A 12,897-nucleotide genomic window follows, 5' to 3' on the forward strand; every position below is an offset into this window, starting at 1 on the left:
CAAATAAGATAATCACAACTAACTTGGTGACAGCACGGCAAAGCTTGAGTGATCAGTTGGACCTGTTCTGGTGATGTCCTCAAATCTTTGAGTTCCTGATGCATTTCTGCGACGACTCTGTGAGGAGTTTTACATTGGAGAGTTTCACCACTGTTCAGATTTTTGCGTTTTATCAATTCCTCAATCCCCGCGTGCAAAGGCCTTCAGTCTAAACCTCATGAGGAAACTACATCATCATCAGGTTGAAGGTTATCGTGTGCCTTTTATAGTCTTCACATTACGTCAACTAGACATTGAGTTACATCTCATCTTTGTGGAAGAGTCTATTGACAACAGCAAAAAAAAAAAGAGAAAAAAAAAGATTCTGCCATTTATCAGTCTTGAAAAAGTTGTTATTGCGCCTATAAAAGTGGCTCAGAGTCGGTGACTGGACGTTTCCAGTATTGCCGTCGTCTGCACAAAGTCTCAGCTTCAAGAAGAGTCGGTCGAGACAAAGCCAGAGGTATTACTGTGAAACGACGCCAGTTGCAAGTCAATCCCTTCATGACACACAGTTTTATTGGAGTTAAGTTAAGTTAAGTTAATGAGCTTGTGGCCCCTCTGATTGGTCGGGTGCCCCTGGTTAAGTGACATCCAGCCAATCCGGTCTCTTGTGAGGCTTGCAGGTGTGAACGTCCACCACCTCCTCGCAGTCGTTGCACTCCACGGCGCAGCACCACTTGAACTTGCATTCGCACTTGGTGACGCGATTGACGCGCATGGTGTCGTAGCCCCGCCCACAGCACATGACCTCGCAGCTGTCCAAGCCTCTGGAGGACTTGTTGCACACTCTGCCTGCCGTGCCCAGGGATCCTGGAAAGACATTTGTGTTAAGGAGGGTAGAATTATCAATTTTCCTGAAGCTAAAATACAAAAATTGTTAATTTTTTTGTAATCATAACTTGCGTCTTAAGCGCAGAAAAGCAATTATTCCATATAAAGATCAAGTATTTAATAAAAAGGTAAAATAGAATATTAGTATATAATATCACATATGTGTAATATTACAATTATTTATCAGTATTAATTTGATTATTTAGCGAATTTAGAATTTCTAAATTCTACGTCTAGAATTTAAACAAGACACAAAGCAGAAAAAATGCCATTGGCAGCTATCTGTAGTATCTTATGTCATTAGGCTAAAGACAAAATATATAAAAAACGTGCTAAACTGGTACATGATCTTTGTGTGGCAGTCAATAACATAACCCACAACTGGGCCTTCAACTCAGTTGGAAACACTGTTTATCAAGCTAATATTAAACCAAGCTCAAGTTAAACTGTAGTGGGTGAGGACGAAACCCTCACATTACGCACAACATCCATCGAGCTTGTTGTTGTTTTATAGTGTCATACAAACAGCAGACATATGCCTGTTGAACAGACAAACACAGTCAGATAAACATTCTGTCTTAATTCTCTCCGTTCCTGTCGTGGCTCCCCTCCCCTCATCACTTTTCAACAAATCACATCACTCCTTACTTCACGCTGGGAAAACCTCCAGTGACAATATGTCCTGGTCCAGAACTGCTTAAGTTAGAAGTTCACCACCTCTAAACACAAGTGGATATTTTCCTGAAAACTGAAACTGTTTTTACAAATTTTTGTTTTTTTTAAAAAAAAGTCACTTTTCCCACAGTCTCCAGCTGAGTATTGGGCTTCCAGACTCGCTGACAGACCAAAGCCAAACACAAAGGTGTCCATGTACTCGAGAATAATATTAGGCATGCGATCAGATGCCACGTCTAACGATGAAGTAACCTAGAAGTTAAGGAGAAAGGGAGAGGGGAGCTGTTCCCCTCAGGCTCGAGGGACTCAACCTCTAGACTAGTGACCAAAGCAGGGATTTAAAAAATAATCCTGCACACGTCCCTGGGCTGAGAATTGTGATAGAACAGAGATTAGTGACAGAAAAAAGGTCACAAGCTTATTTTAAGCGACAGAAAACCTCTAATTTCCCGCTGCTGTCGAGATGAAAGAAAGATGACAAGAAGAATGAACGGAATCTGTTAATTGAATGTCCTGGGAAACAAATACTGTGTCACATGGTTTATGGGCCGAGAGTTTGGGGAGTTCATTCAAAGTCAGTTGAATTAGGCTGATCACTGAGGGCCAGGAAATTAAAAAAAAAAAAAACAAAGGCCAGCACTTAACCAACATATTGAATTACCAAATGTTTATCTATGGATGGGTACATCACTTCACACCCTTTTAAACTGAAGTAGTACATTAAAGAGTTACCAGACCAACCTGTATCCTTATAACTTACTGAAGAGTGTACTGACCACACAGAAACAACACATTTTCAAGTACTTATTAAGTTACAAAAGCTCAAAACTCATTCGCCAAACAATAAGGACCCATGAAAAGTTAAAGAAAGTTAAAGGAAATTCCGCTGATGGTATGAGTTGTCTCGAAAATCAAAGAGAACAGACCCTTACACTGGAGAAACATTAGACCTCAGTCATATTTGTCTAACTGGGTTACAAAGTGGACGTCCCTCTCTGTCGTTTCTTCCCAGCAAACATTTGGCTCCCGGCAGTCTTTTTTTTCTAGCAAAGAACCCTTCGGCTAGCAATCAGCCAAGTTTAATCTCGACCAGAAGGTGCACAGAGTTCCTATGTCCAAATACAGATATCATCTGCTTCAGTTATTTACGTTCATAAAGATGACCAAAAGAGCAAAGTATTTTTCATTTTACGTACACTGGACTGTGACTTCTTCCTGTTTGCCAAGATGTGTTTGGATTGGCTTTCAAAGGCGCAGGCAGCGTTTACAATACAAATATTTTTACTAAGAGTTTTCCGTAGAGAAGTACAAACTGAAAAAAAAAAAAAAGTGTTTCTCAGAGGACATCAGATAAAACCGTTCAGGGCTGCAACACTGGATCATCTGAGCACTTTAGGAAGAGGTGATGGTGACAAATTGGTCAATTGAGGTTATAGAAATGAGCCTTTTCAAAATTCGTCATTTCTAGATCTCAAAAGTTAATGCAAGACATCATATTTATCTGCCGCTGGCTTATCAACGATGGTTCTAGCAATCAAAATGATGAGATGCAGCAAAGCTTTAACTTTTTCAGAACTGGAAACAGAGATGCGTGATAGCTTGTTTTAGTTCTTCTTTCGAGAAGTTGGGTTTTCCTTCAGAGCGACTCATCAATCAAACGTTGCGTTGCAGCTCGAGTCTTTACAAAAGACACATGTCTTCACTCACCTACCGTGCGGTCCATGAGGCAGTAGTCTGGCGAGTTCTCCACGTACACCAACTCATTCTTGGTGCTTCCCTTAAAGCTTCTGTCGGCAACCATGAAGCCGGTCCCGTCCTGGTTCATGGTGACCTCGGTGGCCGTGTTGTACTTCTTGCGCAGGTAGTCTCCCGTCCGCCTGAAGTCTGACATGGTGCGCCAGCAGGTCCTCAGGGAACACGAGCCACTGACCCCGTGGCACTTGCACTCCGACTTCATGAAGCGCTTCACTGCCTGCAGCAGAGGTCAGAGTTGACAGGGTGTTAAGCTGACAGACTAGCCCGGGGGTCTGATGTGGGCGTGATCGGCTGAGCTAGCGCAGTAGTTTTGCATTGGAAACTTTGGTCACCTTCCAAGGTACGACATTTTGGAATTGTGCGTCTGTTGGGGTGAAAGTTTGCCTCAGCTTACCATTCGCCCACACCGGTTGTTATGAAGGTTCATCATGGCGCGGGCGTCTTTCATCATCAGCTCTTGGGCGTCGATGAAGTCCTTGGCGAACTTGATGCCAAATTTGATGTCGTCACTGCAGCCGCCCCAGTCGAAGCTGCCTCTGTCGTCGCTGGATTGGCCTCGCTTTTTGCGGTCGCAGCTGCAGTTCTTCAGCTCCCCCTGGCTGCAGGCCCTGGTAATGGCGTAGACCACTCCAGCAGAGGAGATGGCATACACAAACGCTGCCTCTCGGCTGCCTGGGTGGCACAAGGACAGAGACTTTTGTAAGGAAATCCTTTAGATTAACAATTTGTTCGTATTTTATTATTTTTTTTCTTACAAAAAATAAGGATTTTCATAGCTGCTTGCCGCTGTTGACACATTTTAGACCTTGTTCGAAAGCCACAACGCTTTTGTCCAAGGTGTTATCCCTTTGTTCAAAGTTACTGTGCTTCGTACTTTACTTTAACCTCTACATTCCACCTAGCAAGCCCATTTATGGTGGATGCTCCAGACAGAGGTACCAGCATGTCAGCCTCAAGATCAGTGCAGTCGACTCTCCTTTCACCTTTTTCAATTTGCACAGATGGTGGCTTTTCGCGGCCACGGCGGCTGTGTTTTCATTTCAGGCAAGAGGAGATTTCGGGGGTTATTTGGTCTGGCTTTCCCACCCACCTCCTGTCCTCATTCCTGCTCACGCAATGAAGCAGAACACAGGCGATATGTCAGCGAGTAAAGCTTTGTCTGGCAGCCAGAAACATCTACCCAAATATTTACATCTCCTATTACTGTTTATACATCGCCAGGGTGGTGCTCTGCTACTTGTTTTTGGGGGAGCGTCCACTTTCCCGATCTACTCTTCTTCCCAAAGAGGCAAAAAAAAAAAAAAAAAAAATGGATGTCCTCGACACTTTCCGTGCATGTTTGTATCGCCGGCCAAAGCAGATTGAATAAGACACCTATTAATCCTCGTTGGAGACATTTACGAGGATGATTAAGCGGAGTGTCTCAAACAACCAAGTGATGCAGATGACCACGAGGACAGCAAGCACATGTGCCGAGACTCACTTCTGAGCATCACCCGGCCAAAGACCGTATGGTCCCGCTCCAGCGTGCTGCAGTTCCATCGATGGTGCCTGAACTGGTGCTGGCACTCTACGATCCACTCTTTGGCGCCGTCTTTGATAGACTGCATCAGGTCCGGGTGGAGTTGGCACAGCTGCCGTTGCTTGTTGACCAGGCCAGGAATGTTGTTGCAGATCACCCGGGCGCCCAACGCTCCGATGTACCTGCGAGCGCAGAAAGCGACACGTCTGTGGTACCAGGAAGTCTCAGCGGTGTGGCTTTTAAATGTTGTGAGGAACCTCGACCATCTACAAAGATATCATCTTTTAGGCCGTTTAGAACTCGCGACCCTTGATGATTTCATAACGATCAAGCTCAGCCAAGATTGTTTTCTTCACCAGAATTGAAACGAGACGATCTTCTGAATTTCGGTTGGGAAACATTTATGAAGCGTTGCAATTTGCAATATCAAAACCTGTGTATGTAAGATTGTTTACAAAGACACTGACAAAGACCTTAATCTGGTCCTCTGTATTTATGACTTGCTGACGCGAGGACGGCACATTTTCAGCCAACAGAGTTGGGACTTTTTTGAAAAGCGAGGAGATATTGGCCAGTCCTCGCTTTTCCTCACAACTTTATCACAAGTTAACTTTCTGATTTGTCAAACACAATTGCCAACTGTGTTTACGTCATCATAACAGTTCAGCACACTTTATTACAAGCAAAACTGAGACCTTGGTTTAACCTCTTTCATTTATCGGAAAAACAACCAACCTTAAAATCGATTTTGGTTCCACCCTTCAGCACGTCGGAGTAATGTGACATTACTTCACCGTCATGAGGTCAAAAGCTATTTGCATGGTTACAAGGCTCCTTTGGCAGAAATACCCTCTGAGGTGCCATTTTCCAAACTCTTCTCCAATAGTTTTTGGACATGACACAATAAAAGATTGAGGTTGCAATAGTTTTCATCTAGGCAAGAACAAAAGCCCCGCAAATATCTTTCATCGTCAAGCTTTCCCTTTCAGAGATTGGTGACTATTGATCCTCTGAAGGCCCACACTGCCTGTCTGTACTCACATCCACATGCTTCTTCCTCCTTCCGGAGCTTGAGATTATTAAATTCCTTACATTCAGTGAAACGCGCCTCCTTCCCTGTGACAGGGCCTTTGCCTCCTGCTCAATTCAGGCCTAATCCCTGACTTTGTAGGAACTCTTGAAAGGGCCGATCACATGCCTGGACTGCTGTGTCCCGGTGGGAGGGCCCACTTATCAACAGGACACAAGGACAGTCGTCTACAGTGCTGAAGTGACCGCCGTTGGGGGGCTTTTCCCCTTCCCCGTCCTACATATCAGCCATGTGCAGACGCACCAATTGCCCCCCCCGTCCCACTCAATCCTTCCCTAAGCTTGCACGCTCTACTCTCCATCCGGTTATCATTACGGTCCCTAATCGCCGCCGCATTTGTGTCGCCCGGCCACCTAGACAGTCGGAGGCAGCAGTGCAGTTTCCACTCCCGTTATGGCCGTCCCACCCCCCTCCTCCCCGTCCCCGTTCACTCTTGGACTGTGTGCCTGAGCAGTAAAGCAGAGCAGAAGCACTACTTGTGTTTATTGTGTGTTGTGTTGTGCGCACCGGCTGTGCCAAAAGACCCCCCCCCCCCGACCGTCTCCGAGAGAACACACAGAGAGGGGACGGAAGGGGCTTCCTGCGCCACTAAGACACATGCTGCTGATCTGAATTATTGCTACGGTTAAAAATAGGCGCCGACAACACAAACCAGGATTAAATAAGTATTAATCATGTGGGACGCGAGGCTTTCCATGTCTCCCTCGCTCCGTTTGTGTGTGTTTGTCTCTCTCCCTCTCTTTCCGTGGAACTTTTTTTTTTTTTCCGGGGATTTTAATCACAGCCTTCTGCGTACGGTATTTACATAAGGGCAGAAGCTTTACGCAATGGCAAATGGGATAATGAATGCATTTAGCTCCCTTGGGAAATCAAAAAATTCATTCTGTTTCTTTGGAAGGGGTTTGTGTTTCACCTAATCCCATGTACAAGACCGGGTCTGCTTGTTGGGGGCCAGAGGGGGGGCGGGGGGGTGGGGGGTTGCTGGGTCTAAATGACTAGAACTAACAAATAGGTGGTTGGTTAAAGTGCACGTCAGGAACAATTTCTGCAAGTGTGACCTGACGCATGACAACAAGTATCCCAGGTGGGTGGGATAAAAGGGGAGGTGGACTGTGTGTGTGTGTGTGTGTGTGTGTGTGTGTGTTGTGGGGGGGGGGGGTTCGTTTCTCCTCCCCTGAGTGTTTAAAACCCTCAGGAGAAATCATCAAGGGCCATTTATTCATGCACCAGCGCCTGCACCTGCCACTTACTGTGGCCAAGATGGATGGATAGGGGAGATTCCCTCCGACTCCATTCATCTTCATAAACATGAAACACACACACACACACACACACACACACGCACACACATGGCTGCAGAGCATCTCAGTTTACACGAGTGTGTAAAGAAATTATCAGTGCGTACATTCCCTCACAGGGTTGTTAAAAAAGAAAGAGAGAGTGTTGCTCTGTTTTTAGTTTTAGCTCAGGTGTTGATCATCGATGTAAAACTCAAAACTCCCCTGAAAGTTTGCAGGTGTGTTTGGAAAAAACAAAACAAAACAAAACAAAACAAAACATCACCTATTCAAAATCGGTTTGCCACGTTTTGTTCTTAAGTCGGAGTAAGAATACCACACACATGCACATGCACATGCACACGCACGCCAGAAATCCAGAAATCGTATCTTCTCATATTGCACTTTTTGCCGTCACTCGCATCTACGTGACCTGGAGCCGATCCGCTAAATCCGCCGGTCACTCACCACCACGACGAGTCCACCCGCGGCGTGAAGATGAGCAGGAGCAGGATGAAGGTGAAGCATGTTTTGGAGATGGATCCGGAGCGGTGCTGCCTCCTGGCCGCCGCTGTGGCCGCGGCGACGTGCGATACGCTCCGAGGACACATGGTCCTGCTCATGTGCGCGTAAAGGCTGCGCCGGCAGGTGTGAAGGTCCTCGGCGATCGCCCTCCGCCCATCATCGGGGAACTCTTTTTTTTTTTTTTTTTGTAAAAACAAAAAAACCAAACAAACAAATAAATAAAATAATTAAAAAAAAATCCAGAACCTCCTTCAGTCCAGCGACGCCGGTCCTCCGGTACATCCACGGTCTTCTCCGGTGTGGGACATGGTTGCTCGAGATGTGTCCTTCCCTTCGTGATGTTCCTGATGACTCCGCTGAGAAATGGTCATGCAAGATTGAGAGAAAGGGAGGCAGCAGCAGCGAGCCCGGTTAGAATCAGACCGGAGGCCCGTGCCTCTGCAGACGCAGTTGACGCGCGCACCTTTTTCCCCCCTCCTTGCAGCCGCGAATGAAGATGCGCGTCAAAAACGCAGCAGCGCTCCGGTGTCAGCTGTCTGTGGACCCTCCACCACCTCCCTCCGTCCCTCCGTCCGCCCCCAACCCTCCCTTTGTCCCAGCGGTATGCGGAGCCGCAGACCGCAAGGAGGGAGATGTGTATATTTAGCTGGAGGGAGACTGGAAGTGTCCCTACCTCTGATCCGATGTCCTCACCGGCGGAGAAAGCGATGGCAGAAGAGTCATAGGTGCCAAAGTATCCACCTTCTTACCTGTACTGAGGTAAAAGTACGAATACTTGCATGAAAGAATACTCCGGTAAAGGTAAAAATAAATATATATGTATATATATATATATATATATATATATATATATATATATATATATATATATATATATATATATATATATATACATATATATACATATATAGTCACAGTTTCTAAAATGTACTGAAGTAAAAAAAAACAAAACATTTCTTCAATTGATGAAACAATACATTCTTTGTTACATACATGATTCCACTTAATAAAAATGGTAGTACAATAGCCAATGTTGTTTCTGCATTTTGATTGATCTCTTTATTGAAAACTTACCGAACATTGAAACCAAAGCCGAGACTCTCTAAAAAATAATCTCTCTTTAAAATTGGATTCATTTTTATGTTTAGCTACACAACAGAATCGTTTAAAAGGCTCCATTTTAAGCTATAACAACTGTAATAATATGTGAGTTACTTTGAACAGAATGTGTATCTTTTAAACACTTTTAAACACAAAAGTAACAAGCATGTTTTTCCAGTGTAAAGAGTTACCAGTACAGATATTTGTCTACAAATGTAGGGGGTAAAAGTAAAAAGTTGTCAGAAAAATAAATACTCACGTTGGCAGATACTGGAAAAAAAATCTACTGAAGTACCGTAACAAAGTAATTGTACTTTGTTACTTCCCACCTCTGACAAGAGTGCGTCCGCTTTAGTTTTGCTTTAACTCAGTTTCATGCCATTCGCACACACCCTGTTCAACACACACACACACACACACCAAAGCTGTAGTTTGTGTGCTTCACAGAAGAAATCACCATCAGCAGAAGATCATCACTGATTTCTCCTGATGCCTTTGAGGGATTTTCGGGGACATTCTGGGTTTTACGTTTTGACACAGTCAGAGGTGGAGAGTATAAAAGTACACAAAGTATTGTAGTTATGTGAAGAGTATCTTTTTTTTCTTTTCTTTTTTTTTTACTTCTGTCTTTCACTACATTTTAAAGGCATTTTTTTTTTTTTAAAGGCTTCTTACTTTTAAGTTAAGCCGGCATGTGGCATTTATTTGTGCTGTTTGTTTTCAACTGGGCAGTGTTAGGATGTCTTGACAAGATTAGTGTTTCACATTTTTGATGGCCAAATACACACTCATATAGGGATGGGTAAAACACAGCTAGGAGGCTATGACAAAGCAAGGCGTGGCACAGATTGTTTTGGTTAAGCTTGCATAATTTTCCGGGAGCATCAGATCCGAAAGGCGTTCTACGATTTGCTTTCACCGCATTAGCGAATTAGATATTGTGCAAACATTCAGTAAAAGCACCAGTCGTTCCCGCCAACATGACAAATATCAACAGCAGTAACACATGTGATTTACTGATATAATCGGATTCTTACTCATGCACAGCTGTTTTGGTTAAGCAAACAAATCCAAGTATTTAAAAAAGAATTGTCAAGGATCAATGAAACTCTGTTTCGAACCTTTGCATGTACTGCCTGGTGCAACTAGTCCAAAACCCAACCAAAAAGAGCTTTTTGCTTATTTAGAAGGAAGAGTTCACCTTTGACTCTGTTCATAAAATGATTAAACACCTCTGCAACACCATGCCAAACAGTTGAAGGTTTCACTTTCCCCAGCTCGGAGCACTTGAACCTGTCTTGGTCCGGCCCTGCAGTGCGTGCTTGCGATTCGGCTCATATCAACAGTCTCGATTCCAGAAACAGCTTTGTCTCGTCGAGCCGTGCTGGAAACACATGCACCTCTTCAAGGACAGGTCTAGTGTGCGTGTGTGTGTGTGTGTGTGTGTGTGTGTGTGTGTGTGTGTGTGTGTGTGTCTTCACACAGTAACTCGCTGCTGTGACTCTCCTGCTAAACAACAGCAGTGACTGAAGACACTTATCCTGGCACACAAAGATGGAATGTTTTCCAAATCTTTGAGACTTTTTTCTCACGGGTCCATCTGGCGAAATGGCTCGTAGGAAGTGATTGGATGTAAAATAGGGAGGCAAAACCTGGAAGGTGGTTTGAATGAACATCTTGTCCGTCACATTTCAGTGAACAAATCATGCTCTGTGCAGGAACGGCTACACCTGTGGGTCTCCAACTGGTCTGAGGGGCACGTTGCTGTATAGTAAGTGGTGTGTTCTTGCCAAAGAGTTCTAGGAGTTAGCATTAGCAAGGCTAACAGTGTTACTTTGTATTTCTTTCCCCTCTTCTTCTGGGGCTTTTTATAAACAATCATTTGCACCTCTTTGTGCTAATTTATAAGCTGGGTGGTAATGGGGCCCCTGCTGAAAAAGCTTTCTGTTGGAGTTCGGCAACATGGATGAGCAGGACTTTGGGATGGAAATTTTAGCGATGGAACGCATTCTGTAGAATCTACTAGCAGTGTAAATTTCAGAATTGCTGAAGGCTGCTTTGTCTATCAAACACAATGAAGCGGGAAAATAGAAATGTTGTCAGGATTTTTTTCGGCTCCCGAATTAATAAAAAGCACGGCACAGTGTCCACCTGTCACCACAGCAAAGTGTTTCACAGGTCGGTCCGCTCCGCTTCCTGTATCGGCCTGTCTGTCCTTCACTTGAGCCAAATGCGGATGTCCGAGCCGCGCTGCACATACTCACATTCATACAGACATACATATGTTCGGCCCTGCCTCCTACCGCGAGACGAGCGATGGATTTTACTGTGACAACTCCGTTACAAATTGCTTTACAGGCAGCAGGTGACGATAACGCAGGCCGCCTGGCCCTCCCTCGCCCACCGTCGTCACTGCTTCATGCTCGCTCCAGCTGTGCTCTTCAAGGGGCTCTGCGCTCGGGTGGGGGGGCTCCTATTCTAGGCACATCTCATGGCCTTGGCTAAATTTGGATGCAGAGGAGCGAATGACAGGAAGAAGTAGAGAGTGAAAGGAGAATAAAAAGGAGCCGTGGAGCTCACGGAGCCATCGCGCTGGTGATTACGACCATTGGTGTAGTCTAGTGTATTCTAGTGGGTACACTCTGATCCCCCCCACCCCCTTAGCCTCATACACATCTGTCCGGCAGCAGCTACTTCATCACATCACAAAACAAGAACTACCATCATGCTTAGTAATGCATTAAGTCTGTACCCACACATACATGAGGTCATGATAGACTGATTATGTATTGTCTACGTGAAAATTTATTGTAAGCAACACTTAACAATAATGTACAGCTGGACTTTAACTTACTGACGAACAGCAGCCACAAGACGCATTTGTTAAAATGTGTGTGTGTGTGTGTGTGTGTGTGTGTGTGTGTGTGTGTGTGTGTGTGAATGAATTGTCTGAAGCAGCACTAAAGCAATGGCTGACTCTCAAACAGATCAGAACATGAAGCGTTCTCATAGTCAAACACACAAATTAACGTCGGGTCAAAAAAAAACAACAACTCACTAATACCTGTCTTTGCGCATTTTTTAGTAGTTGTACGGTAATTCGGAACCCTTTCTAGTGGTTATACGGCGTATACCTGCGTATGAATTAAATTACGCCAAAAACGTGGTGCAAATTGGGCGGGAGGTTCAGACTACGTCGTAATTTACGACGTATAGGAAAAGCGCCGCGGCAGCAGTCGTCACCCACTCGGACTGGAACATTGACGGCCGGGCGTCGCTGATGTTCAGCGGGTCTAAAACGGGGGAATGGCTGTAAATTTTCTGGTTTTGCCTCATGACAGTTTACGCGCTCCCTCCTTGACCTCCAGCGTCTGTCGTCTCAATCGTGTACGCGTCGACGCGGGCGTCGCGTGCGCGGCGAACACACGACGTGCCGTTTCGCAGCACACGTTTGTTTAGTTTTCAAAGAAAAATAACCAATAAATCACGTTGAGAGAGGCACACACACACACACACACACACACACACACACACACATATTAAACATCTAATTTGGGTGGAGGCAATTGCTCGAATGAAACTTTGCTCTGTTAATATTTCACCTCTTTAGGCCAAAGTGTGAATATAAAAGAGTGCAAAGATTTGAAAAAAATTCAGGTCTTATGAACGAATTCAACCCATGAAGTTAAGGGGGGGGATCTACTCTGCAATTGAAACAAAATAGTGGAAAATGCTACAAGTGTATGTTTGAACTAAGTCCTGCTTCCAATTTATTGTTGAGGTTTTTCTTGCTCTGTGGTTGCCTGCAGATTGAGGGCTGGTGACTGTGACCCGCCCAGTTTGTCGACCTGAGCCGGTTACTGTTACATTACTGTTGCATCTCTATCATGATTTCTGGTTAAAATAAAACAACTAGTTAAAGGATCGTGGCTCACACCTGCCAAAGAAATTGTACTTCAGAGATCCGTCATTGATGGCTTCTTGGAGAATTTATGAAGTACTGCCCTCTGGTGGACATACTTTGGAGATACACTTTAAAAACACAATAGTGTTAAATTGTTATGTGCAAACAAATTCAG

The 12,897-nt window shown here is 44.7% G+C and overlaps 1 protein-coding gene across 3 annotated transcripts; it reads right to left on the reverse strand.

Moving 5' to 3' along the window:
* Positions 1 to 268: 268 nt before the first annotated feature.
* On the reverse strand, positions 269 to 8,066 carry LOC142887513 (protein Wnt-2b-A-like). Of its 3 annotated transcripts, none has more exons than XM_076025220.1 (5): positions 7,661 to 8,066; positions 4,787 to 5,007; positions 3,698 to 3,975; positions 3,260 to 3,520; positions 269 to 852 (listed from the first exon to the last, which is right to left on the reverse strand). In XM_076025220.1, the coding sequence occupies exons 1-5, from the start codon at positions 7,813 to 7,815 to the stop codon at positions 571 to 573; spliced, it is 1,197 nt and encodes a 398-aa protein (XP_075881335.1). In that variant the 5' UTR covers positions 7,816 to 8,066; the 3' UTR covers positions 269 to 570. The 3 variants fall into 3 exon arrangements, with proteins under 3 accessions (XP_075881335.1, XP_075881336.1, XP_075881337.1); XM_076025221.1 differs by having other exon boundaries at positions 3,256 to 3,520; XM_076025222.1 differs by lacking the exon at positions 7,661 to 8,066 and adding an exon at positions 5,867 to 6,114.
* Between the last annotated feature and the right edge of the window lie 4,831 nt (positions 8,067 to 12,897).

Source organism: Nelusetta ayraudi, unplaced genomic scaffold, assembly GCF_046127955.1.
Source record: "Nelusetta ayraudi isolate G7.1 ecotype Tasmania unplaced genomic scaffold, CSIRO-AGI_Nayr_v1 ptg000017l, whole genome shotgun sequence".
Taxonomy (NCBI): Eukaryota; Metazoa; Chordata; class Actinopteri; order Tetraodontiformes; family Monacanthidae; genus Nelusetta; species Nelusetta ayraudi.

Coding starts and splice junctions, on each gene's coding strand:
- LOC142887513 (XM_076025220.1), bottom strand. CDS start 7,815: ATGAGCAGGACCATGTGTCCTCGGAGCGTATCGCACGTCGCCGCGGCC. Junction 5,008..7,660: donor CGGGTGGACTCGTCGTGGTG/GTGAGTGACCGG, acceptor CTGCGCTCGCAG/GTACATCGGAGCGTTGGGCG. Junction 853..3,259: donor ACTGCCTCATGGACCGCACG/GTAGGTGAGTGA, acceptor ATGTCTTTCCAG/GATCCCTGGGCACGGCAGGC.